Here is a 26,456-nt window from a genome sequence, read left to right on the forward strand (position 1 = left end):
GGAGTTAGGAGACACATTATATACCTTACTGTGAGTTCTAGGAGTTAGGAGACACATTATATACCTTACTGTGAGTTCTAGGAGTTAGGAGACACATTATATACCTTACTGTGAGTTCTAGGAGTTAGGAGACACATTATATACCTGACTGTGAGTTCTAGGAGTTAGGAGACACATTATATACCTTACTGTGAGTTCTAGGAGTTAGGAGACACATTATATACCTTACTGTGAGTTCTAGGAGTTAGGAGACACATTATATACCTTACTGTGAGTTCTAGGAGTTAGGAGACACAATATAGTCCTTATTCTTTAGCATTGTCTATACTTTGCTCTTCAGAGTGGCTACATTAGGTTGTATAATGTTTCAGGTTTCATAACAGCTCATTGTTCCTCTGTCTCTGCCTCAGTACCCAGGGTGCAGTTCAGGGAAGTGGAGCTCCGGGTGGACGAGGCCGACGGGCGGGCGGTTGCCGTGGTAACCCGCGACGGCGACCTAAGCCTCACCTCCGTGGTCAGATGTTACACGCGCCAGGGTTCCGCCCAGGTGATGATGGACTACGATGAGAGACCAGACACTGATGACTCCGTCGTCACCTTCAGGCCAGGTAAGAGAGAGTATGGGTCTTTTCATTAGAGAAAGTACAAACAGATGGACATCAGGACAGATTGGAAGGTGTGTCCTCATTTTGCTGTTTTTCATCTGACGTCCCCATTTGTCACATAAACGTGTGTGTGTGTTTGTTCGTGTGTGTATGGACGTTTTTAACTATTCTTGTGGGGACCAGAAGTCCCTACAAGAATAGTAAACTAACAAAAAATTGACCAACTGGGGACATTTTGTTGGTCCCCACAAGGTCAAATGCTATTTGTAAGGGGTTTAGGGTTAAGGTTGGGATTAGTGTTAGGGTTAGTTTAGGGTTAGGAGCTAGGGTTAGTTTAGGGTTAGGAGCTAGGGTTAGTTTAGGGTTAGTTTAGGGTTAGTTTAGGGTTAGGAGCTAGGGTTAGTTTAGGGTTAGGGTTAGGAGCTAGGGTTAGTTTTAGGGTTAGTTTAGGGTTAGGAGCTAGGGTTAGTTTAGGGTTAGGAGCTAGGGTTAGTTTAGGGTTAGGAGCTAGGGTTAGTTTAGGGTTAGTTTAGGGTTAGGAGCTAGGGTTAGTTTAGGGTTAGGAGCTAGGGTTAGTTTAGGGTTAGGGGCTAGGGTTAGTTTAGGGTTAGTTTTAGGGTTAGTTTAGGGTTAGGAGCTAGGGTTAGTTTAGGGTTAGGAGCTAGGGTTAGTTTAGGGTTAGTTTAGGGTTAGGAGCTAGTGTTAGTTTAGGGTTAGTTTAGGGTTAGGAGCTAGGGTTAGTTTAGGGTTAGTTTAGGGTTAGGAGCTAGGGTTAGTTTAGGGTTAGTTTAGGGTTAGGAGCTAGGGTTAGTTTAGGGTTAGGAGCTAGGGTTAGTTTAGGGTTAGGGGCTAGGGTTAGTTTAGGGTTAGTTTTAGGGTTAGTTTAGGGTTAGGAGCTAGGGTTAGGGGCTAGGGTTAGTTTAGGGTTAGGGGCTAGGGTTAGGGGCTAGGGTTAGTTTAGGGTTAGGAGCTAGGGTTAGGAGCTAGGGTTAGTTTAGGGTTAGGAGCTAGGGTTAGTTTAGGGTTAGGAGCTAGGGTTAGTTTAGGGTTAGTTTTAGGGTTAGTTTAGGGTTAGGAGCTAGGGTTAGTTTAGGGTTGGGAGCTAGGGTTAGGGTTAGGAGCTAGGGTTAGTTTAGGCTTAGGGTTAGGGAAAATAGGATTTTGAATGGGACTGAAATGTGTGTCCCCACAAGGTTAGCTGTACAAGACTGTGTGTGTTTGTGTGTGTGTGTGTGTGTGTGTGTGTGTGTGTAGGTGAGCGTGAGCAGCAATGTATCGTGACTCTGGTTGACGACTTAGAGTTTGAGGAAGAGGAAGAGTTTCGCCTGGTCCTCGGAATCCCCAGAAGCCAATCAGATCTGGGCTTGTTGCTGGGTGAGCAGAAGGAGATAGTCATCAGGATCACTGATAGTAGAGACAGTAAGAAAAATTATTGATTGATGATTTATTGATTGATTGACTGACTGTCAGGCTGATTGATTGACTGACTGTCAGGCTGATTGATTGACTGACTGTCAGGCTGATTGATTGACTGACTGTCAGGCTGATTGATTGATTGACTGGCTGATTGACTGGCTGATTTACTGGCTGACTGTCTGATTGCCTGATTGATTGACTGACTGACTGTCTGATTGCCTGATTGATTAATTAATTGATGTTTCCAGAGTCTGTGATCAGGTTCTCCGAGCCTCGATACACGGTGAGTGAGCCGGTTGCCCCCGGCGAGGTAACCGTGCTGAGGGTTGCCGTGCGGCGCCATGGCGACGTCTCCAGGGTGTCGGTAGTGCGTGTGCACACTAAAGATGGCTCTGCCCACTCTGGACAAGACTACAACCCTCTGTCACAGGGTGAGGAGGGGCAAGAGAGGGGAGGAGGAGAGGGGAGGAGGGGGGAGGGAGAGAGATGACCGAGAGAAAGAGAGTGAAAGAGAGAGAAAGAGAGTGAAAGAGCGGTACACAATACAGAGAGAGTATGGATTTCCAAAATAGGGAAAAAATCTACAACTAGAAAAACAAACAACTATAACTTGCTCGTTGCCCGTTTCCCCAGAGCTGGTGTTTTCTGAGGGCCAGACAGAGTGTCTGGTAGAGGTAGAGGTTCTGTATGATGAGGAGGGAGAGATGAGAGAGACCTTCACCCTACAGCTCACACCTGACCAACATATGGTGGCTGACACACAGGTGAGAGACATGAGACAGGTGAGACACCAAACCAAATCCAAAATCACTCCAATTTAGTTGAACATCTAACCGTGATTAAGCTGATGAAAGTCAATTGTTGAGTAGAGACCAGTAGAGACCATTACAGACCAGTAGAGACCATTACAGACCAGTAGAGATCAGTAGAGACCAGTAGAGACCAGTAGAGACCAGTAGAGACCATTACAGACCAGTAGAGATCAGTAGAGACCAGTAGAGACCAGTAGAGACTAGTAGAGACCATTACAGACCAGTAGAGATCAGTAGAGACCAGTAGAGACCAGTAGAGACTAGTAGAGACCATTACAGATCAGAAGAGTCCAGTAAAGGCCATTACAGACCAGTAGAGACCATTACAGACCAGTAGAGACTAGTAGAGACCAGTAGAGGCCATTACAGACCAGTGGAGGCCATTACAGATCAGTAGAGGCCATTACAGACCAGTAGAGACTAGTAGAGGCCAGTAGAGGCCATTACAGACCAGTAGAGGCCATTACAGACCAGTAGAGGCCAGTAAGGTCTAGTAGAACTTGTAGAGACCAGTAGAGACTGAGTAGAGACCAGTAGAGACCAGTAGAGGCCATTACAGACCAGTAGAGGTCATTACAGACCAGTAGAGGCCATTACAGACTAGTAGAGACTAGTAGAGACCAATAGAGGCCATTACAGACCCGTAGAGGCCATTACAGACCAGTAGAGATTAGTAGAGACCAGTAGAGACCAGTAGAGGCCATTACAGACCAGTAGAGGCCATTACAGACCAGTAGAGGCCATTACAGACCAGTAGAGACTAGTAGAGACCAATAGAGGCCATTACAGACCAGTAGAGGCCATTACAGACCAGTAGAGATTAGTAGAGACCAGTAGAGACCAGTAGAGGCCATTACAGACCAGTAGAGGCCATTACAGACCAGTAGAGGCCATTACAGACCAGTAGAGGCCAGTAGGTCTACTAGAGACTAGTAGAGACCAGTAGAGACCGAGTAGAGACCTGTAGAGGCCATTACAGACCAGTAGAGGCCATTACAGACCAGTAGAGGCCATTACAGACCAGTAGAAGCCATTACAGACCAGTAGAGACTAGTAGAGACCAGTAGAGACCAGTAGAGACTAGTAGAGACCAGTAGATTATAGTAGAGACCAGTAGAGACCAGTAGAGTCTAGTAGAGACCAGTAGAGTCTAGTAGAGACCAGTACAGACCGGTATAGACCAGTAGAGACCAGTAGAGACCAGTAGAGTCTAGTAGAGACTAGTAGAGACCAGTAGAGACTAGTAGAGACCAGTAGAGACCAGTAGAGACTAGTAGAGACCGGTACAGACCGGTACAGACCGGTACAGACCGGTATAGACCAATAGAGACCAGTAGAGTCTAGTAGAGACCAGTAGAGACCAGTATAGACCAGTATAGAGCAGTAGAGACTAGTAGAGACTAGTAGAGACCAGTAGAGACCAGTAGAGACCAGTAGAGTCTAGTAGAGACCAGTAGAGACCAGTAGAGACTAGTAGAGACTAGTAGAGACTAGTAGAGACCAGTAGAGACCAGTAGAGTCTAGTAGAGACCAGTAGAGACTGGTAGAGACCAGTAGAGACCAGTAGAGACCAGTAGAGACCAGTAGAGACTAGTAGAGACCAGTAGAGACCAGTGGAGTCTAGTAGAGACCGGTAGAGACTGGTAGAGACCAGTAGAGACCAGTAGAGACTAGTAGAAATCACAGGATGGATAAAAGACTTTTGCATCTGTTTTTTGCCTCCCTCCTCCAGGTGACCAAGGCGACAGTGTTCATTGAGGAGAAGGAGGGGGGTGATGTGTGGGGCATCACGTTCCCTGCTGTACCCCTCGTGGTGTCCTTACTGGTCTATGATGACCCAACCCTCGCGCCGACCCCAACCAGCCCCCACCCCCCCACCGGGTACCCCCTTGTGTGTGTGACGGTGAGTTGCTCACCCTCCGACATACAGTGCATTCGGAAAGTATTCAGACCCCTTGACCTTTTCTACATTTAGTTACATTACAGCCTTATTCTAAAATGGATTAAATGGTTTTCTTTTCTCAACAATCTACACACAATATCCAATAATGAGAAAGCAAAAACATTTTTTCATCAAGGATCTCTCTGTACTTTGCTCCGTTCATCTTTCCCTCAATCCTGACTAGTCTCCCAGTCCCTGCCACTGAAAGACATCCCCATAGCATGATGCTGCCACCACCATGCTTCACTGTAGGGATGGTGCCAGGTTTCCTCCAGACGTGACGCTTGGCATTCAGGCCAAAGAGTTCAATCTTGGTTTCATCAGACCAGAGAATCTTGTTTCTCATGGTCTGAGAGTCTTTAGGTGCCTTTTGGCAAACTCCAAGCGGGCTGTCATGTGCCTTTTACTGAGGAGTGTCTTCAGTCTGGCCACTCTACCATAAAGGCCTGATTGGTGGAGTGCTGCAGAGAAGGTTCTCCCATCTCCACAGAGGAACTCTGGAGCTCTGTCAGAGTGGCCATCGGGTTCTTGTTCACCTCCCTGACCAAGGCCCTTCTCTCCTGGCTGGGCGGCCAGCTCTAGGAACAGTCTTTGTGGTACCAAACTTCTTCCATTTAAGAATGATGGAGCTCGGTCTCCCGAGTGGTGCAGCGGTCTAAGGCTGAATCGCAGTGCTAGAGGCGTCACTACAGATCCGGGTTCGAACCCAGGCTGTATCACATGATCGGGAGTCCCATAGGGTGGCACACAATTGGCCCAGCGTCGTCCAGGTTATGGGAGGTTTTTGCTGGGGGGGGCTTCACTTGGCTCATTGCGCTTGTAGCGACTCCTTGTGGCGGCCCGGGCACCTGCAGGCTGACTTCAGTTGTCAGTTGAACGGTGTTTCCTCCAACACACTGGTGCGGCTGTCTTCCAGGTTAAGCGGACGGGTGTTATTAAGAAGCGTGGTTTGGCGGGTCATGTTTCAGAGGATGCATGACACGACCTTTGCCTCCCGAGACGGTTGGGGAGTTACAGCGACGAGACAAGATCGTATTTGGGGAGAAAAACGGGGTATAAAAAATAATAAATAAAAATAAAATGATCGAGGCCACTTTGTTCTTGGGGACGTTCAATGCTGCAGACATGTTTTGGTACCCTTCCCCAGATCTGTGCCTCGACACAATCCTGTCTCGGAGCTCTACGAACAACTCCTTCGACCTCATGGCTTGGTTTTTGCTCTGACATGCACTGTCAACTGTGGGGCCTTATATAGACAGGTGTGTGCCTTTCCAAATCATGTCCAATCAATTGCATTTACCACAGGTGGACTCAAATGAAGTTGTAGAAACATCTCAAGGATGATTAATGTAAACAGGAAGCACCTGAGCTCAATTTCCAGTCTCATAGCAAAATGTCTGAATACTTATGTAAATACGTTTTTTTTTTTTATAAATTTGCAAACATTTCTAAATACCTGTTTTGGCTTTGTAATTATGGGGTATTGTGTGTAGATTGATGATGGAAAATGTTTTTATTTAATCCATTTTAGAATAAGGCTGTAACGTAACAAAATGTGGGAAAAGGGAAGTGGCCTGAATACTTTCTGAATGTACTGTAGGACCATATATGGTTGGGAAAACCCTCAAATATCTCCATGGTAACCGTGTTTTGTACCCCTCCCCCATCCGCCTTCCTCATTTTCAGGCCTGTGACCCCCGCTACCCAGACTATAGTCGTACCCTGTCTCTCTGCGTCTCCGAGGGTATCAACAACACCCTGACGGAGTACCGCTGGCTCCTGGGATCCCCAGGGACTCCTGACGGCGTAGCTAGCCCACCGAGGGAGCTCGACGCTGGGACCTTCCTCACGTCTACCAGGTTCACAATCCAAGAACCCCTCGAATAAACTATACAACTAACACCTTTATTACTGCACATGTCTTACAAGCTCTGTCTTTTCTGATAGCTGCTTCATTGAGGAAAGTTTTAGTTACAGTGACTGTGATATGAGTTTGTCTCTCCTAACTACCTTAAGTAGGAAGCACTAACTATATACAGGAAGTTACCCTGGATAAGAGCGTCTGCTAATTGGCCAAAATGTAACATGTAAAAAGGGGAAAGAAAGGTAAGAGGTAATCTGCTCTGAAAGTTAATACAACATGAGGTTGTGAATGAATGCACTATAGTTGAGCCCTTTCCTTTCCTCCACCAGGTTAGAGTTGAGCCCTTTCCTTTCCTCCACCAGGTTAGAGTTGAGCCCTTTCCTTTCCTCCACCAGGTTAGAGTTGAGCCCTTTCCTTTCCTCCTCCAGGTTAGAGTTGAGCCCTTTCCTTTCCTCCACCAGGTTAGAGTTGAGCCCTTTCCTTTCCTCCTCCAGGTTAGAGTTGAGCCCTTTCCTCTACCAGGTTAGAGTTGAGCCCTTTCCTTTCCTCCACCAGGTTAGAGTTGAGCCCTTTCCTGTCCTCTACCAGGTTAGAGTTGAGCCCTTTCCTGTCCTCCACCAGGTTAGAGTTGAGCCCTTTCCTTTCCTCTACCAGGTTAGAGTTGAGCCCTTTCCTTCCTCCACCAGGTTAGAGTTGAGCTCTTTCCTTTCCTCTACCAGGTTAGAGTTGAGCCCTTTCCTTTCCTCTACCAGGTTAGAGTTGAGCCCTTTCCTTTCCTCCACCAGGTTAGAGTTGAGCTCTTTCCTTTCCTCTACCAGGTTAGAGTTGAGCCCTTTCCTTTCCTCCACCAGGTTAGAGTTGAGCCCTTTCCTTTCCTCCACCAGGTTAGAGTTGAGCCCTTTCCTTTCCTCCACCAGGTTAGAGTTGAGCCCTTTCCTTTCCTCCACCAGGTTAGAGTTGAGCCCTTTCCTTTCCTCCACCAGGTTAGAGTTGAGCCCTTTCCTTTCCTCCACCAGGTTAGAGTTGAGCCCTTTCCTTTCCTCTACCAGGTTAGAGTTGAGCCCTTTCCTTTCCTCCACCAGGTTAGAGTTGAGCCCTTTCCTTTCCTTTCCTCCACCAGGTTAGAGTTGAGCTCTTTCCTTTCCTTCCTCCACCAGGTTAGAGTTGAGCCCTTTCCTTTCCTCCACCAGGTTAGAGTTGAGCCCTTTCCTTTCCTTTCCTCCACCAGGTTAGAGTTGAGCCCTTTCCTTTCCTCTACCAGGTTAGAGTTGAGCCCTTTCCTTTCCTTTCCTCCACCAGGTTAGAGTTGAGCCCTTTCCTTCCCTCCACCAGGTTAGAGTTGAGCCCTTTCCTTTCCTCCACCAGGTTAGAGTTGAGCCCTTTCCTTTCCTTTCCTCCACCAGGTTAGAGTTGAGCTCTTTCCTTTCCTCCACCAGGTTAGAGTTGAGCCCTTTCCTTTCCTCCACCAGGTTAGAGTTGAGCCCTTTCCTTTCCTCCACCAGGTTAGAGTTGAGCCCTTTCCTTTCCTCTACCAGGTTAGAGTTGAGCCCTTTCCTTTCCTCCACCAGGTTAGAGTTGAGACCTTTCCTTTCCTTCCCTCCACCAGGTTAGAGTTGAGCCCTTTCCTTTCCTTCCTCTACCAGGTTAGAGTTGAGCCCTTTCCTTTCCTTCCTCTACCAGGTTAGAGTTGAGCCCTTTCCTTTCCTTCCTCTACCAGGTTAGAGTTGAGCCCTTTCCTTTCCTCCACCAGGTTAGAGTTGAGCCCTTTCCTTTCCTTTCCTCCACCAGGTTAGAGTTGAGCCCTTTCCTTTCCTTCCTCTACCAGGTTAGAGTTGAGCCCTTTCCTTTCCTTCCTCTACCAGGTTAGAGTTGAGCCCTTTCCTTTCCTCCACCAGGTTAGAGTTGAGCCCTTTCCTTTCCTTCCCTCCACCAGGTTAGAGTTGAGCCCTTTCCTTTCCTCTACCAGGTTAGAGTTGAGCTCTTTCCTTTCCTTTCCTCCACCAGGTTAGAGTTGAGCCCTTTCCTTTCCTCCACCAGGTTAGAGTTGAGCCCTTTCCTTTCCTTTCCTCCACCAGGTTAGAGTTGAGCTCTTTCCTTTCCTTCCTCCACCAGGTTAGAGTTGAGCCCTTTCCTTTCCTCCACCAGGTTAGAGTTGAGCCCTTTCCTTTCCTCCACCAGGTTAGAGTTGAGCCCTTTCCTTTCCTCTACCAGGTTAGAGTTGAGCCCTTTCCTTTCCTTTCCTCCACCAGGTTAGAGTTGAGCCCTTTCCTTCCCTCCACCAGGTTAGAGTTGAGCCCTTTCCTTTCCTCCACCAGGTTAGAGTTGAGCCCTTTCCTTTCCTTTCCTCCACCAGGTTAGAGTTGAGCTCTTTCCTTTCCTCCACCAGGTTAGAGTTGAGCCCTTTCCTTTCCTCCACCAGGTTAGAGTTGAGCCCTTTCCTTTCCTCCACCAGGTTAGAGTTGAGCCCTTTCCTTTCCTCTACCAGGTTAGAGTTGAGCCCTTTCCTTTCCTCCACCAGGTTAGAGTTGAGACCTTTCCTTTCCTTCCCTCCACCAGGTTAGAGTTGAGCCCTTTCCTTTCCTTCCTCTACCAGGTTAGAGTTGAGCCCTTTCCTTTCCTTCCTCTACCAGGTTAGAGTTGAGCCCTTTCCTTTCCTTCCTCTACCAGGTTAGAGTTGAGCCCTTTCCTTTCCTTCCTCTACCAGGTTAGAGTTGAGCCCTTTCCTTTCCTTCCTCTACCAGGTTAGAGTTGAGCCCTTTCCTTTCCTTCCTCTACCAGGTTAGAGTTGAGCTCTTTCCTTTCCTTTCCTCTACCAGGTTAGAGTTGAGCCCTTTCCTTTCCTCCACCAGGTTAGAGTTGAGCCCTTTCCTTTCCTTTCCTCCACCAGGTTAGAGTTGAGCCCTTTCCTTTCCTTCCTCTACCAGGTTAGAGTTGAGCCCTTTCCTTTCCTCCACCAGGTTAGAGTTGAGCCCTTTCCTTTCCTTCCCTCCACCAGGTTAGAGTTGAGCCCTTTCCTTTCCTCTACCAGGTTAGAGTTGAGCTCTTTCCTTTCCTTTCCTCCACCAGGTTAGAGTTGAGCCCTTTCCTTTCCTCCACCAGGTTAGAGTTGAGCCCTTTCCTTTCCTCCACCAGGTTAGAGTTGAGCCCTTTCCTTTCCTCTACCAGGTTAGAGTTGAGCTCTTTCCTTTCCTCCACCAGGTTAGAGTTGAGCCCTTTCCTTTCCTCCACCAGGTTAGAGTTGAGCCCTTTCCTTTCCTCCACCAGGTTAGAGTTGAGCTCTTTCCTTTCCTTTCCTCTACCAGGTTAGAGTTGAGCCCTTTCCTTTCCTCCACCAGGTTAGAGTTGAGCCCTTTCCTTTCCTCTACCAGGTTAGAGTTGAGCCCTTTCCTTTCCTTTCCTCCACCAGGTTAGAGTTGAGCCCTTTCCTTTCCTCTACCAGGTTAGAGTTGAGCCCTTTCCTTGCCTCTACCAGGTTAGAGTTGAGCCCTTTCCTTTCCTTTCCTCCACCAGGTTAGAGTTGAGCCCTTTCCTTTCCTCTACCAGGTTAGAGTTGAGCCCTTTCCTTTCCTTTCCTCCACCAGGTTAGAGTTGAGCCCTTTCCTTCCCTCCACCAGGTTAGAGTTGAGCCCTTTCCTTTCCTTTCCTCCACCAGGTTAGAGTTGAGCTCTTTCCTTTCCTCCACCAGGTTAGAGTTGAGCCCTTTCCTTTCCTCCACCAGGTTAGAGTTGAGCCCTTTCCTTTCCTCCACCAGGTTAGAGTTGAAAACTTTCCTTTCCTCTACCAGGTTAGAGTTGAGCCCTTTCCTTTCCTCCACCAGGTTAGAGTTGAGCCCTTTCCTTTCCTTCCCTCCACCAGGTTAGAGTTGAGCCCTTTCCTTTCCTTCCTCTACCAGGTTAGAGTTGAGCCCTTTCCTTTCCTTCCTCTACCAGGTTAGAGTTGAGCCCTTTCCTTTCCTCCACCAGGTTAGAGTTGAGCCCTTTCCTTTCCTTTCCTCCACCAGGTTAGAGTTGAGCCCTTTCCTTTCCTCCACCAGGTTAGAGTTGAGCCCTTTCCTTTCCTTCCTCTACCAGGTTAGAGTTGAGCCCTTTCCTTTCCTCCACCAGGTTAGAGTTGAGCCCTTTCCTTTCCTTCCCTCCACCAGGTTAGAGTTGAGCCCTTTCCTTTCCTCTACCAGGTTAGAGTTGAGCTCTTTCCTTTCCTTTCCTCCACCAGGTTAGAGTTGAGCCCTTTCCTTTCCTCCACCAGGTTAGAGTTGAGCTCTTTCCTTTCCTTTCCTCTACCAGGTTAGAGTTGAGCCCTTTCCTTTCCTCCACCAGGTTAGAGTTGAGCTCTTTCCTTTCCTCCACCAGGTTAGAGTTGAGCCCTTTCCTTTCCTCCACCAGGTTAGAGTTGAGCTCTTTCCTTTCCTCCACCAGGTTAGAGTTGAGGCCTTTCCTTTCCTCCACCAGGTTAGAGTTGAGCCCTTTCCTTTCCTCCACCAGGTTAGAGTTGAGCCCTTTCCTTTCCTCCACCAGGTTAGAGTTGAGCCCTTTCCTTTCCTCCACCAGGTTAGAGTTGAGCCCTTTCCTTTCCTCCACCAGGTTAGAGTTGAGCCCTTTCCTTTCCTCCACCAGGTTAGAGTTGAGCCCTTTCCTTTCCTCTACCAGGTTAGAGTTGAGCCCTTTCCTTTCCTTTCCTCCACCAGGTTAGAGTTGAGCCCTTTCCTTTCCTCTACCAGGTTAGAGTTGAGCCCTTTCCTTGCCTCTACCAGGTTAGAGTTGAGCCCTTTCCTTTCCTTTCCTCCACCAGGTTAGAGTTGAGCCCTTTCCTTTCCTCTACCAGGTTAGAGTTGAGCCCTTTCCTTTCCTTTCCTCCACCAGGTTAGAGTTGAGCCCTTTCCTTCCCTCCACCAGGTTAGAGTTGAGCCCTTTCCTTTCCTTTCCTCCACCAGGTTAGAGTTGAGCTCTTTCCTTTCCTCCACCAGGTTAGAGTTGAGCCCTTTCCTTTCCTCCACCAGGTTAGAGTTGAGCCCTTTCCTTTCCTCCACCAGGTTAGAGTTGAAAACTTTCCTTTCCTCTACCAGGTTAGAGTTGAGCCCTTTCCTTTCCTCCACCAGGTTAGAGTTGAGCCCTTTCCTTTCCTTCCCTCCACCAGGTTAGAGTTGAGCCCTTTCCTTTCCTTCCTCTACCAGGTTAGAGTTGAGCCCTTTCCTTTCCTTCCTCTACCAGGTTAGAGTTGAGCCCTTTCCTTTCCTCCACCAGGTTAGAGTTGAGCCCTTTCCTTTCCTTTCCTCCACCAGGTTAGAGTTGAGCCCTTTCCTTTCCTCCACCAGGTTAGAGTTGAGCCCTTTCCTTTCCTTCCTCTACCAGGTTAGAGTTGAGCCCTTTCCTTTCCTCCACCAGGTTAGAGTTGAGCCCTTTCCTTTCCTTCCCTCCACCAGGTTAGAGTTGAGCCCTTTCCTTTCCTCTACCAGGTTAGAGTTGAGCTCTTTCCTTTCCTTTCCTCCACCAGGTTAGAGTTGAGCCCTTTCCTTTCCTCCACCAGGTTAGAGTTGAGCTCTTTCCTTTCCTTTCCTCTACCAGGTTAGAGTTGAGCCCTTTCCTTTCCTCCACCAGGTTAGAGTTGAACTCTTTCCTTTCCTCCACCAGGTTAGAGTTGAGCCCTTTCCTTTCCTCCACCAGGTTAGAGTTGAGCTCTTTCCTTTCCTCCACCAGGTTAGAGTTGAGGCCTTTCCTTTCCTCCACCAGGTTAGAGTTGAGCCCTTTCCTTTCCTCCACCAGGTTAGAGTTGAGCCCTTTCCTTTCCTCCACCAGGTTAGAGTTGAGCCCTTTCCTTTCCTCCACCAGGTTAGAGTTGAGCCCTTTCCTTTCCTCCACCAGGTTAGAGTTGAGCCCTTTCCTTTCCTCCACCAGGTTAGAGTTGAGCCCTTTCCTTTCCTCTACCAGGTTAGAGTTGAGCCCTTTCCTTTCCTCCACCAGGTTAGAGTTGAGCCCTTTCCTTTCCTCCACCAGGTTAGAGTTGAGCCCTTTCCTTTCCTTTCCTCCACCAGGTTAGAGTTGAGCCCTTTCCTTTCCTCTACCAGGTTAGAGTTGAGCCCTTTCCTTTCCTTTCCTCCACCAGGTTAGAGTTGAGCCCTTTCCTTTCCTCTACCAGGTTAGAGTTGAGCCCTTTCCTTTCCTCTACCAGGTTAGAGTTGAGCCCTTTCCTTTCCTTTCCTCCACCAGGTTAGAGTTGAGCCCTTTCCTTTCCTCTACCAGGTTAGAGTTGAGCCCTTTCCTTTCCTTTCCTCCACCAGGTTAGAGTTGAGCCCTTTCCTTCCCTCCACCAGGTTAGAGTTGAGCCCTTTCCTTTCCTCCACCAGGTTAGAGTTGAGCCCTTTCCTTTCCTTTCCTCCACCAGGTTAGAGTTGAGCTCTTTCCTTTCCTCCACCAGGTTAGAGTTGAACCCTTTCCTTTCCTCCACCAGGTTAGAGTTGAGCCCTTTCCTTTCCTCCACCAGGTTAGAGTTGAGCCCTTTCCTTTCCTCTACCAGGTTAGAGTTGAGCCCTTTCCTTTCCTTTCCTCCACCAGGTTAGAGTTGAGCCCTTTCCTTTCCTTCCCTCCACCAGGTTAGAGTTGAGCCCTTTCCTTTCCTTCCTCTACCAGGTTAGAGTTGAGCCCTTTCCTTTCCTTCCTCTACCAGGTTAGAGTTGAGCCCTTTCCTTTCCTCCACCAGGTTAGAGTTGAGCCCTTTCCTTTCCTCCACCAGGTTAGAGTTGAGCCCTTTCCTTTCCTTTCCTCCACCAGGTTAGAGTTGAGCCCTTTCCTTTCCTTCCTCTACCAGGTTAGAGTTGAGCCCTTTCCTTTCCTCCACCAGGTTAGAGTTGAGCCCTTTCCTTTCCTTCCCTCCACCAGGTTAGAGTTGAGCCCTTTCCTTTCCTCTACCAGGTTAGAGTTGAGCTCTTTCCTTTCCTTTCCTCCACCAGGTTAGAGTTGAGCCCTTTCCTTTCCTTTCCTCCACCAGGTTAGAGTTGAGCCCTTTCCTTTCCTCCACCAGGTTAGAGTTGAGCCCTTTCCTTTCCTTTCCTCCACCAGGTTAGAGTTGAGCCCTTTCCTTTCCTCTACCAGGTTAGAGTTGAGCTCTTTCCTTTCCTCCACCAGGTTAGAGTTGAGCTCTTTCCTTTCCTTTCCTCCACCAGGTTAGAGTTGAGCTCTTTCCTTTCCTTTCCTCCACCAGGTTAGAGTTGAGCCCTTTCCTTTCCTCCACCAGGTTAGAGTTGAGCTCTTTCCTTTCCTCCACCAGGTTAGAGTTGAGCCCTTTCCTTTCCTTTCCTCCACCAGGTTAGAGTTGAGCCCTTTCCTTTCCTCTACCAGGTTAGAGTTGAGCCCTTTCCTTTCCTCCACCAGGTTAGAGTTGAGCTCTTTCCTTTCCTTTCCTCCACCAGGTTAGAGTTGAGTCCTTTCCTTTCCTTCCTCTACCAGGTTAGCGTTGAGCCCTTTCCTTTCCTCCACCAGGTTAGAGTTGAGCCCTTTCCTTTCTTTCCTCCACCAGGTTAGAGTTGAGCTCTTTCCTTTCCTTTCCTCTAACAGGTTAGAGTTGAGCTCTTTCCTTTCCTTTCCTCCACCAGGTTAGAGTTGAGCCCTTTCCTTTCCTCCACCAGGTTAGAGTTGAGCCCTTTCCTTCCTCCACCAGGTTAGAGTTGAGCTCTTTCCTTTCCTTTCCTCTACCAGGTTAGAGTTGAGCCCTTTCCTTTCCTCCACCAGGTTAGAGTTGAGCTCTTTCCTTTCCTCTACCAGGTTAGAGTTGAGCCCTTTCCTTTCCTCCACCAGGTTAGAGTTGAGCTCTTTCCTTTCCTTTCCTCCACCAGGTTAGAGTTGAGCTCTTTCCTTTCCTTTCCTCTACCAGGTTAGAGTTGAGCTCTTTCCTTTCCTTTCCTCTACCAGGTTAGAGTTGAGCCCTTTCCTTTCCTCCACCAGGTTAGAGTTGAGCTCTTTCCTTTCCTCCACCAGGTTAGAGTTGAGCCCTTTCCTTTCCTTTCCTCCACCAGGTTAGAGTTGAGCCCTTTCCTTTCCTCCACCAGGTTAGAGTTGAGCCCTTTCCTTTCCTCCACCAGGTTAGAGTTGAGCCCTTTCCTTTCCTCCACCAGGTTAGAGTTGAGCCCTTTCCTTTCCTTCCCTCTACCAGGTTAGAGTTGAGCCCTTTCCTTTCCTTTCCTCCACCAGGTTAGAGTTGAGCCCTTTCCTTTCCTCCACCAGGTTAGAGTTGAGCCCTTTCCTTTCCTCCACCAGGTTAGAGTTGAGCTCTTTCCTTTCCTTTCCTCCACCAGGTTAGAGTTGAGCCCTTTCCTTTCCTTTCCTCCACCAGGTTAGAGTTGAGCCCTTTCCTTTCCTCTACCAGGTTAGAGTTGAGCCCTCCTTTCCTCCACCAGGTTAGAGTTGAGCTCTTTCCTTTCCTTTCCTCCACCAGGTTAGAGTTGAGTCCTTTCCTTTCCTTCCTCTACCAGGTTAGCGTTGAGCCCTTTCCTTTCCTCCACCAGGTTAGAGTTGAGCCCTTTCCTTTCTTTCCTCCACCAGGTTAGAGTTGAGCTCTTTCCTTTCCTTTCCTCTACCAGGTTAGAGTTGAGCTCTTTCCTTTCCTTTCCTCCACCAGGTTAGAGTTGAGCCCTTTCCTTTCCTTTCCTCCACCAGGTTAGAGTTGAGCCCTTTCCTTCCTCCACCAGGTTAGAGTTGAGCTCTTTCCTTTCCTTTCCTCTACCAGGTTAGAGTTGAGCCCTTTCCTTTCCTCCACCAGGTTAGAGTTGAGCTCTTTCCTTTCCTCTACCAGGTTAGAGTTGAGCCCTGTCCTTTCCTCCACCAGGTTAGAGTTGAGCTCTTTCCTTTCCTTTCCTCCACCAGGTTAGAGTTGAGCTCTTTCCTTTCCTTTCCTCTACCAGGTTAGAGTTGAGCCCTTTCCTTTCCTTTCCTCTACCAGGTTAGAGTTGAGCTCTTTCCTTTCCTTTCCTCTACCAGGTTAGAGTTGAGCCCTTTCCTTTCCTCCACCAGGTTAGAGTTGAGCTCTTTCCTTTCCTCCACCAGGTTAGAGTTGAGCCCTTTCCTTTCCTTTCCTCCACCAGGTTAGAGTTGAGCCCTTTCCTTTCCTCCACCAGGTTAGAGTTGAGCCCTTTCCTTTCCTCCACCAGGTTAGAGTTGAGCCCTTTCCTTTCCTCCACCAGGTTAGAGTTGAGCCCTTTCCTTTCCTTCCCTCTACCAGGTTAGAGTTGAGCCCTTTCCTTTCCTTTCCTCCACCAGGTTAGAGTTGAGCCCTTTCCTTTCCTCCACCAGGTTAGAGTTGAGCCCTTTCCTTTCCTCCACCAGGTTAGAGTTGAGCCCTTTCCTTTCCTTCCTCTACCAGGTTAGAGTTGAGCCCTTTCCTTTCCTCCACCAGGTTAGAGTTGAGCCCTTTCCTTTCCTCCACCAGGTTAGAGTTGAGCCCTTTCCTTTCCTCCACCAGGTTAGAGTTGAGCCCTTTCCTTTCCTTTCCTCCACCAGGTTAGAGTTGAGCCCTTTCCTTTCCTTCACCAGGTTAGAGTTGAGCCCTTTCCTTTCCTCCACCAGGTTAGAGTTGAGCCCTTTCCTTTCCTCCACCAGGTTAGAGTTGAGCCCTTTCCTTTCCTCCACCAGGTTAGAGTTGAGCCCTTTCCTTTCCTTTCCTCTACCAGGTTAGAGTTGAGCCCTTTCCTTTCCTCCACCAGGTTAGAGTTGAGCCCTTTCCTTTCCTCCACCAGGTTAGAGTTGAGCTCTTTCCTTTCCTTTCCTCTACCAGGTTAGAGTTGAGCCCTTTCCTTCCTCTACCAGGTTAGAGTTGAGCCCTTTCCTTTCCTCCACCAGGTTAGAGTTGAGCCCTTTCCTTTCCTTTCCTCCACCAGGTTAGAGTTGAGCCCTTTCCTTTCCTTTCCTCCACCAGGTTAGAGTTGAGCCCTTTCCTTTCCTTTCCTCCACCAGGTTAGAGTTGAGCCCTTTCCTTTCCTTTCCTCCACCAGGTTAGAGTTGAGCTCTTTCCTTTCCTTTCCTCCACCAGGTTAGAGTTGAGCTCTTTCCTTTCCTTTCCTCCACCAGGTTAGAGTTGAGCCCTTTCCTTTCCTTTCCTCCACCAGGTTAGAGTTGAGCCCTTTCCTTTCCTACACCAGGTTAGAGTTGAGCCCTTTCCTTCCCTCCACCAGGTTAGAGTTGAGCCCTTTCCTTTCCTTTCCTCTACCAGGTTAGAGTTGAGCTCTTTCCTTTCCTTTCCTCCACCAGGTTAGAGTTGAGCCCTTTCCTTTCCTCCACCAGGTTAGAGTTGAGCCCTTTCCTTTCCTCCACTAGGTTAGAGTTGAGCCCTTTCCTTTCCTACACCAGGTTAGAGTTGAGCCCTTTCCTTCCCTCCACCAGGTTAGAGTTGAGCACTTTCCTTTCCTTTCCTCCACCAGGTTAGAGTTGAGCCCTTTCCTTTCCTTTCCTCCACCAGGTTAGAGTTGAGCCCTTTCCTTTCCTACACCAGGTTAGAGTTGAGCCCTTTCCTTCCCTCCACCAGGTTAGAGTTGAGCCCTTTCCTTTTCTTTCCTCTACCAGGTTAGAGTTGAGCTCTTTCCTTTCCTTTCCTCCACCAGGTTAGAGTTGAGCCCTTTCCTTTCCTCCACCAGGTTAGAGTTGAGCCCTTTCCTTTCCTCCACTAGGTTAGAGTTGAGCCCTTTCCTTTCCTTTCCTCCACCAGGTTAGAGTTGAGCCCTTTCCTTTCCTCTACCAGGTTAGAGTTGAGCCCTTTCCTTTCCTTTCCTCCACCAGGTTAGAGTTGAGCCCTTTCCTTTCCTCTACCAGGTTAGAGTTGAGCCCTTTCCTTTCCTTTCCTCCACCAGGTTAGAGTTGAGCCCTTTCCTTCCCTCCACCAGGTTAGAGTTGAGCCCTTTCCTTTCCTCCACCAGGTTAGAGTTGAGCTCTTTCCTTTCCTCCACCAGGTTAGAGTTGAGCCCTTTCCTTTCCTCCACCAGGTTAGAGTTGAGCCCTTTCCTTTCCTCCACCAGGTTAGAGTTGAAAACTTTCCTTTCCTCTACCAGGTTAGAGTTGAGCCCTTTCCTTTCCTCCACCAGGTTAGAGTTGAGCCCTTTCCTTTCCTTCCCTCCACCAGGTTAGAGTTGAGCCCTTTCCTTTCCTTCCTCTACCAGGTTAGAGTTGAGCCCTTTCCTTTCCTTCCTCTACCAGGTTAGAGTTGAGCCCTTTCCTTTCCTCCACCAGGTTAGAGTTGAGCCCTTTCCTTTCCTTTCCTCCACCAGGTTAGAGTTGAGCCCTTTCCTTTCCTCCACCAGGTTAGAGTTGAGCCCTTTCCTTTCCTTCCTCTACCAGGTTAGAGTTGAGCCCTTTCCTTTCCTCCACCAGGTTAGAGTTGAGCCCTTTCCTTTCCTTCCCTCCACCAGGTTAGAGTTGAGCCCTTTCCTTTCCTCTACCAGGTTAGAGTTGAGCTCTTTCCTTTCCTTTCCTCCACCAGGTTAGAGTTGAGCCCTTTCCTTTCCTCCACCAGGTTAGAGTTGAGCTCTTTCCTTTCCTTTCCTCTACCAGGTTAGAGTTGAGCCCTTTCCTTTCCTCCACCAGGTTAGAGTTGAGCTCTTTCCTTTCCTCCACCAGGTTAGAGTTGAGCCCTTTCCTTTCCTCCACCAGGTTAGAGTTGAGCTCTTTCCTTTCCTCCACCAGGTTAGAGTTGAGGCCTTTCCTTTCCTCCACCAGGTTAGAGTTGAGCCCTTTCCTTTCCTCCACCAGGTTAGAGTTGAGCCCTTTCCTTTCCTCCACCAGGTTAGAGTTGAGCCCTTTCCTTTCCTCCACCAGGTTAGAGTTGAGCCCTTTCCTTTCCTCCACCAGGTTAGAGTTGAGCCCTTTCCTTTCCTCCACCAGGTTAGAGTTGAGCCCTTTCCTTTCCTCTACCAGGTTAGAGTTGAGCCCTTTCCTTTCCTCCACCAGGTTAGAGTTGAGCCCTTTCCTTTCCTCCACCAGGTTAGAGTTGAGCCCTTTCCTTTCCTTTCCTCCACCAGGTTAGAGTTGAGCCCTTTCCTTTCCTCTACCAGGTTAGAGTTGAGCCCTTTCCTTTCCTTTCCTCCACCAGGTTAGAGTTGAGCCCTTTCCTTTCCTCTACCAGGTTAGAGTTGAGCCCTTTCCTTTCCTCTACCAGGTTAGAGTTGAGCCCTTTCCTTTCCTTTCCTCCACCAGGTTAGAGTTGAGCCCTTTCCTTTCCTCTACCAGGTTAGAGTTGAGCCCTTTCCTTTCCTTTCCTCCACCAGGTTAGAGTTGAGCCCTTTCCTTCCCTCCACCAGGTTAGAGTTGAGCCCTTTCCTTTCCTCCACCAGGTTAGAGTTGAGCCCTTTCCTTTCCTTTCCTCCACCAGGTTAGAGTTGAGCTCTTTCCTTTCCTCCACCAGGTTAGAGTTGAACCCTTTCCTTTCCTCCACCAGGTTAGAGTTGAGCCCTTTCCTTTCCTCCACCAGGTTAGAGTTGAGCCCTTTCCTTTCCTCTACCAGGTTAGAGTTGAGCCCTTTCCTTTCCTTTCCTCCACCAGGTTAGAGTTGAGCCCTTTCCTTTCCTTCCCTCCACCAGGTTAGAGTTGAGCCCTTTCCTTTCCTTCCTCTACCAGGTTAGAGTTGAGCCCTTTCCTTTCCTCCACCAGGTTAGAGTTGAGCCCTTTCCTTTCCTTTCCTCCACCAGGTTAGAGTTGAGCCCTTTCCTTTCCTTTCCTCCACCAGGTTAGAGTTGAGCCCTTTCCTTTCCTTCCTCTACCAGGTTAGAGTTGAGCCCTTTCCTTTCCTCCACCAGGTTAGAGTTGAGCCCTTTCCTTTCCTTCCCTCCACCAGGTTAGAGTTGAGCCCTTTCCTTTCCTCTACCAGGTTAGAGTTGAGCTCTTTCCTTTCCTTTCCTCCACCAGGTTAGAGTTGAGCCCTTTCCTTTCCTCCACCAGGTTAGAGTTGAGCCCTTTCCTTTCCTTTCCTCCACCAGGTTAGAGTTGAGCCCTTTCCTTTCCTCCACCAGGTTAGAGTTGAGCCCTTTCTTTTCCTTTCCTCCACCAGGTTAGAGTTGAGCCCTTTCCTTTCCTCTACCAGGTTAGAGTTGAGCTCTTTCCTTTCCTCCACCAGGTTAGAGTTGAGCTCTTTCCTTTCCTTTCCTCCACCAGGTTAGAGTTGAGCTCTTTCCTTTCCTTTCCTCCACCAGGTTAGAGTTGAGCCCTTTCCTTTCCTCCACCAGGTTAGAGTTGAGCTCTTTCCTTTCCTTTCCTCCACCAGGTTAGAGTTGAGCCCTTTCCTTTCCTTTCCTCCACCAGGTTAGAGTTGAGCCCTTTCCTTTCCTCTACCAGGTTAGAGTTGAGCCCTTTCCTTTCCTCCACCAGGTTAGAGTTGAGCTCTTTCCTTTCCTTTCCTCCACCAGGTTAGAGTTGAGTCCTTTCCTTTCCTTCCTCTACCAGGTTAGCGTTGAGCCCTTTCCTTTCCTCCACCAGGTTAGAGTTGAGCCCTTTCCTTTCTTTCCTCCACCAGGTTAGAGTTGAGCTCTTTCCTTTCCTTTCCTCTAACAGGTTAGAGTTGAGCTCTTTCCTTTCCTTTCCTCCACCAGGTTAGAGTTGAGCCCTTTCCTTTCCTCCACCAGGTTAGAGTTGAGCCCTTTCCTTCCTCCACCAGGTTAGAGTTGAGCTCTTTCCTTTCCTTTCCTCTACCAGGTTAGAGTTGAGCCCTTTCCTTTCCTCCACCAGGTTAGAGTTGAGCTCTTTCCTTTCCTCTACCAGGTTAGAGTTGAGCCCTTTCCTTTCCTCCACCAGGTTAGAGTTGAGCTCTTTCCTTTCCTTTCCTCCACCAGGTTAGAGTTGAGCTCTTTCCTTTCCTTTCCTCTACCAGGTTAGAGTTGAGCTCTTTCCTTTCCTTTCCTCTACCAGGTTAGAGTTGAGCCCTTTCCTTTCCTCCACCAGGTTAGAGTTGAGCTCTTTCCTTTCCTCCACCAGGTTAGAGTTGAGCCCTTTCCTTTCCTTTCCTCCACCAGGTTAGAGTTGAGCCCTTTCCTTTCCTCCACCAGGTTAGAGTTGAGCCCTTTCCTTTCCTTCCCTCTACCAGGTTAGAGTTGAGCCCTTTCCTTTCCTTTCCTCCACCAGGTTAGAGTTGAGCCCTTTCCTTTCCTCCACCAGGTTAGAGTTGAGCCCTTTCCTTTCCTCCACCAGGTTAGAGTTGAGCTCTTTCCTTTCCTTTCCTCCACCAGGTTAGAGTTGAGCCCTTTCCTTTCCTTTCCTCCACCAGGTTAGAGTTGAGCCCTTTCCTTTCCTCTACCAGGTTAGAGTTGAGCCCTCCTTTCCTCCACCAGGTTAGAGTTGAGCTCTTTCCTTTCCTTTCCTCCACCAGGTTAGAGTTGAGTCCTTTCCTTTCCTTCCTCTACCAGGTTAGCGTTGAGCCCTTTCCTTTCCTCCACCAGGTTAGAGTTGAGCCCTTTCCTTTCTTTCCTCCACCAGGTTAGAGTTGAGCTCTTTCCTTTCCTTTCCTCTACCAGGTTAGAGTTGAGCTCTTTCCTTTCCTTTCCTCCACCAGGTTAGAGTTGAGCCCTTTCCTTTCCTTTCCTCCACCAGGTTAGAGTTGAGCCCTTTCCTTCCTCCACCAGGTTAGAGTTGAGCTCTTTCCTTTCCTTTCCTCTACCAGGTTAGAGTTGAGCCCTTTCCTTTCCTCCACCAGGTTAGAGTTGAGCTCTTTCCTTTCCTCTACCAGGTTAGAGTTGAGCCCTTTCCTTTCCTCCACCAGGTTAGAGTTGAGCTCTTTCCTTTCCTTTCCTCCACCAGGTTAGAGTTGAGCTCTTTCCTTTCCTTTCCTCTACCAGGTTAGAGTTGAGCCCTTTCCTTTCCTTTCCTCTACCAGGTTAGAGTTGAGCTCTTTCCTTTCCTTTCCTCTACCAGGTTAGAGTTGAGCCCTTTCCTTTCCTCCACCAGGTTAGAGTTGAGCTCTTTCCTTTCCTCCACCAGGTTAGAGTTGAGCCCTTTCCTTTCCTTTCCTCCACCAGGTTAGAGTTGAGCCCTTTCCTTTCCTCCACCAGGTTAGAGTTGAGCCCTTTCCTTTCCTCCACCAGGTTAGAGTTGAGCCCTTTCCTTTCCTCCACCAGGTTAGAGTTGAGCCCTTTCCTTTCCTTCCCTCTACCAGGTTAGAGTTGAGCCCTTTCCTTTCCTTTCCTCCACCAGGTTAGAGTTGAGCCCTTTCCTTTCCTCCACCAGGTTAGAGTTGAGCCCTTTCCTTTCCTCCACCAGGTTAGAGTTGAGCCCTTTCCTTTCCTTCCTCTACCAGGTTAGAGTTGAGCCCTTTCCTTTCCTCCACTAGGTTAGAGTTGAGCCCTTTCCTTTCCTCCACCAGGTTAGAGTTGAGCCCTTTCCTTTCCTCCACCAGGTTAGAGTTGAGCCCTTTCCTTTCCTTCACCAGGTTAGAGTTGAGCCCTTTCCTTTCCTCCACCAGGTTAGAGTTGAGCCCTTTCCTTTCCTCCACCAGGTTAGAGTTGAGCCCTTTCCTTTCCTCCACCAGGTTAGAGTTGAGCCCTTTCCTTTCCTTTCCTCTACCAGGTTAGAGTTGAGCCCTTTCCTTTCCTCCACCAGGTTAGAGTTGAGCCCTTTCCTTTCCTCCACCAGGTTAGAGTTGAGCTCTTTCCTTTCCTTTCCTCTACCAGGTTAGAGTTGAGCCCTTTCCTTTCCTCCACCAGGTTAGAGTTGAGCTCTTTCCTTTCCTCCACCAGGTTAGAGTTGAGCCCTTTCCTTTCCTCCACCAGGTTAGAGTTGAGCCCTTTCCTTTCCTTTCCTTTACCAGGTTAGAGTTGAGCCCTTTCCTTCCTCTACCAGGTTAGAGTTGAGCCCTTTCCTTTCCTCCACCAGGTTAGAGTTGAGCCCTTTCCTTTCCTTTCCTCCACCAGGTTAGAGTTGAGCCCTTTCCTTTCCTTTCCTCCACCAGGTTAGAGTTGAGCCCTTTCCTTTCCTTTCCTCCACCAGGTTAGAGTTGAGCCCTTTCCTTTCCTTTCCTCCACCAGGTTAGAGTTGAGCTCTTTCCTTTCCTTTCCTCCACCAGGTTAGAGTTGAGCTCTTTCCTTTCCTTTCCTCCACCAGGTTAGAGTTGAGCCCTTTCCTTTCCTTTCCTCCACCAGGTTAGAGTTGAGCCCTTTCCTTTCCTACACCAGGTTAGAGTTGAGCCCTTTCCTTCCCTCCACCAGGTTAGAGTTGAGCCCTTTCCTTTCCTTTCCTCTACCAGGTTAGAGTTGAGCTCTTTCCTTTCCTTTCCTCCACCAGGTTAGAGTTGAGCCCATTCCTTTCCTCCACCAGGTTAGAGTTGAGCCCTTTCCTTTCCTCCACTAGGTTAGAGTTGAGCCCTTTCCTTTCCTACACCAGGTTAGAGTTGAGCCCTTTCCTTCCCTCCACCAGGTTAGAGTTGAGCACTTTCCTTTCCTTTCCTCCACCAGGTTAGAGTTGAGCCCTTTCCTTTCCTTTCCTCCACCAGGTTAGAGTTGAGCCCTTTCCTTTCCTACACCAGGTTAGAGTTGAGCCCTTTCCTTTCCTCCACCAGGTTAGAGTTGAGTCCTTTCCTTTCCTTTCCTCCACCAGGTTAGAGTTGAGCCCTTTCCTTTCCTTTCCTCCACCAGGTTAGAGTTGAGCCCTTTCCTTTCCTACACCAGGTTAGAGTTGAGCCCTTTCCTTCCCTCCACCAGGTTAGAGTTGAGCCCTTTCCTTTTCTTTCCTCTACCAGGTTAGAGTTGAGCTCTTTCCTTTCCTTTCCTCCACCAGGTTAGAGTTGAGCCCTTTCCTTTCCTCCACCAGGTTAGAGTTGAGCCCTTTCCTTTCCTCCACTAGGTTAGAGTTGAGCCCTTTCCTTTCCTACACCAGGTTAGAGTTGAGCCCTTTCCTTCCCTCCACCAGGTTAGAGTTGAGCACTTTCCTTTCCTTTCCTCCACCAGGTTAGAGTTGAGCCCTTTCCTTTCCTTTACCAGGTTAGAGTTGAGCTCTTTCCTTTCCTTTCCTCCACCAGGTTAGAGTTGAGCCCTTTCCTTTCCTCCACCAGGTTAGAGTTGAGCCCTTTCCTTCCCTCCACCAGGTTAGAGTTGAGCCCTTTCCTTTCCTTTCCTCCACCAGGTTAGAGTTGAGCCCTTTCCTTTCCTTTCCTCCACCAGGTTAGAGTTGAGCCCTTTCCTTCCCTCCACCAGGTTAGAGTTGAGCACTTTCCTTTCCTTTCCTCCACCAGGTTAGAGTTGAGCCCTTTCCTTTCCTTTCCTACACCAGGTTAGAGTTGAGCCCTTTCCTTCCCTCCACCAGGTTAGAGTTGAGCCCTTTCCTTTCCTTTCCTCTACCAGGTTAGAGTTGAGCTCTTTCCTTTCCTTTCCTCCACCAGGTTAGAGTTGAGCCCTTTCCTTTCCTCCACCAGGTTAGAGTTGAGCCCTTTCCTTTCCTCCACTAGGTTAGAGTTGAGCCCTTTCCTTTCCTACACCAGGTTAGAGTTGAGCCCTTTCCTTCCCTCCACCAGGTTAGAGTTGAGCACTTTCCTTTCCTTTCCTCCACCAGGTTAGAGTTGAGCACTTTCCTTTCCTTTCCTCCACCAGGTTAGAGTTGAGCCCTTTCCTTTCCTTTCCTTTACCAGGTTAGAGTTGAGCTCTTTCCTTTCCTTCCTCCACCAGGTTAGAGTTGAGCCCTTTCCTTTCCTCTACCAGGTTAGAGTTGAGCCCTTTCCTTTCCTCCACCAGGATAGAGTTGAGCCCTTTCCTTTCCTTTCCTCTACCAGGTTAGAGTTGAGCCCTTTCCTTTCCTTTCCTCCACCAGGTTAGAGTTGAGCTCTTTCCTTTCCTCCACTAGGTTAGAGTTGAGCCCTTTCCTTTCCTACACCAGGTTAGAGTTGAGCCCTTTCCTTCCCTCCACCAGGTTAGAGTTGAGCACTTTCCTTTCCTTTCCTCCACCAGTTTAGAGTTGAGCCCTTTCCTTTCCTTTCCTCCACCAGGTTAGAGTTGAGCCCGTTCCTTTCCTACACCAGGTTAGAGTTGAGCCCTTTCCTTCCCTCCACCAGGTTAGAGTTGAGCCCTTTCCTTTCCTTTCCTCTACCAGGTTAGAGTTGAGCTCTTTCCTTTCCTTTCCTCCACCAGGTTAGAGTTGAGCCCTTTCCTTTCCTCCACCAGGTTAGAGTTGAGCCCTTTCCTTTCCTCCACTAGGTTAGAGTTGAGCCCTTTCCTTTCCTACACCAGGTTAGAGTTGAGCCCTTTCCTTCCCTCCACCAGGTTAGAGTTGAGCACTTTCCTTTCCTTTCCTCCACCAGGTTAGAGTTGAGCCCTTTCCTTTCCTTTCCTTTACCAGGATAGAGTTGAGCTCTTTCCTTTCCTTTCCTCCACCAGGTTAGAGTTGAGCCCTTTCCTTTCCTCCACCAGGTTAGAGTTGAGCCCTTTCCTTTCCTCTACCAGGTTAGAGTTGAGCCCTTTCCTTTCCTTTCCTCCAGGATAGAGTTGAGCCCTTTCCTTTCCTTTCCTCTACCAGGTTAGAGTTGAGCCCTTTCCTTTCCTTTCCTCCACCAGGTTAGAGTTGAGCCCTTTCCTTCCCTCCACCAGGTTAGAGTTGAGCACTTTCCTTTCCTTTCCTCCACCAGGTTAGAGTTGAGCCCTTTCCTTTCCTTTCCTTTACCAGGATAGAGTTGAGCTCTTTCCTTTCCTTTCCTCCACCAGGTTAGAGTTGAGCCCTTTCCTTTCCTCCACCAGGTTAGAGTTGAGCCCTTTCCTTTCCTCCACCAGGTTAGAGTTGAGCCCTTTCCTTTCCTACACCAGGTTAGAGTTGAGCCCTTTCCTTTCCTCTACCAGGTTAGAGTTGAGCCCTTTCCTTTCCTCCACCAGGATAGAGTTGAGCCCTTTCCTTTCCTTTCCTCTACCAGGTTAGAGTTGAGCCCTTTCCTTTCCTTTCCTCCACCAGGTTAGAGTTGAGCTCTTTCCTTTCCTCCACTAGGTTAGAGTTGAGCCCTTTCCTTTCCTACACCAGGTTAGAGTTGAGCCCTTTCCTTCCCTCCACCAGGTTAGAGTTGAGCACTTTCCTTTCCTTTCCTCCACCAGTTTAGAGTTGAGCCCTTTCCTTTCCTTTCCTCCACCAGGTTAGAGTTGAGCCCGTTCCTTTCCTACACCAGGTTAGAGTTGAGCCCTTTCCTTCCCTCCACCAGGTTAGAGTTGAGCCCTTTCCTTTCCTTTCCTCTACCAGGTTAGAGTTGAGCTCTTTCCTTTCCTTTCCTCCACCAGGTTAGAGTTGAGCCCTTTCCTTTCCTCCACCAGGTTAGAGTTGAGCCCTTTCCTTTCCTCCACTAGGTTAGAGTTGAGCCCTTTCCTTTCCTACACCAGGTTAGAGTTGAGCCCTTTCCTTCCCTCCACCAGGTTAGAGTTGAGCACTTTCCTTTCCTTTCCTCCACCAGGTTAGAGTTGAGCCCTTTCCTTTCCTTTCCTTTACCAGGATAGAGTTGAGCTCTTTCCTTTCCTTTCCTCCACCAGGTTAGAGTTGAGCCCTTTCCTTTCCTCCACCAGGTTAGAGTTGAGCCCTTTCCTTTCCTCCACCAGGTTAGAGTTGAGCCCTTTCCTTTCCTACACCAGGTTAGAGTTGAGCCCTTTCCTTTCCTCTACCAGGTTAGAGTTGAGCCCTTTCCTTTCCTCCACCAGGTTAGAGTTGAGCCCTTTCCTTTCCTTTCCTCTACCAGGTTAGAGTTGAGCCCTTTCCTTTCCTTTCCTCCACCAGGTTAGAGTTGAGCTCTTTCCTTTCCTTTCCTCCACCAGGTTAGAGTTGAGCCCTTTCCTTTCCTTTCCTCCACCAGGTTAGAGTTGAGCTCTTTCCTTTCCTTTCCTCCACCAGGTTAGAGTTGAGCTCTTT

The 26,456-nt window shown here is 48.9% G+C and overlaps 1 protein-coding gene across 1 annotated transcript in view; it reads left to right on the forward strand.

The window, feature by feature from the left end:
* Positions 1–410: 410 nt before the first annotated feature.
* Positions 411–26,456, forward strand: part of LOC129847182 (FRAS1-related extracellular matrix protein 2-like) — a gene marked incomplete at both ends in the record, with an annotated part of 61,107 nt that continues 35,061 nt past the window's right edge. The window contains 6 exons of the mRNA XM_055914989.1: positions 411–608; positions 1,860–2,024; positions 2,270–2,452; positions 2,655–2,785; positions 4,566–4,736; positions 6,462–6,634. Of these exons, the coding sequence (XP_055770964.1) occupies positions 411–608; positions 1,860–2,024; positions 2,270–2,452; positions 2,655–2,785; positions 4,566–4,736; positions 6,462–6,634 (1,021 nt within the window). The remainder of the gene's footprint in view (positions 609–1,859; positions 2,025–2,269; positions 2,453–2,654; positions 2,786–4,565; positions 4,737–6,461; positions 6,635–26,456) is intronic.

Source organism: Salvelinus fontinalis, unplaced genomic scaffold (genome assembly GCF_029448725.1).
Source record: "Salvelinus fontinalis isolate EN_2023a unplaced genomic scaffold, ASM2944872v1 scaffold_0751, whole genome shotgun sequence".
Classification (NCBI taxonomy): Eukaryota; Metazoa; Chordata; class Actinopteri; order Salmoniformes; family Salmonidae; genus Salvelinus; species Salvelinus fontinalis.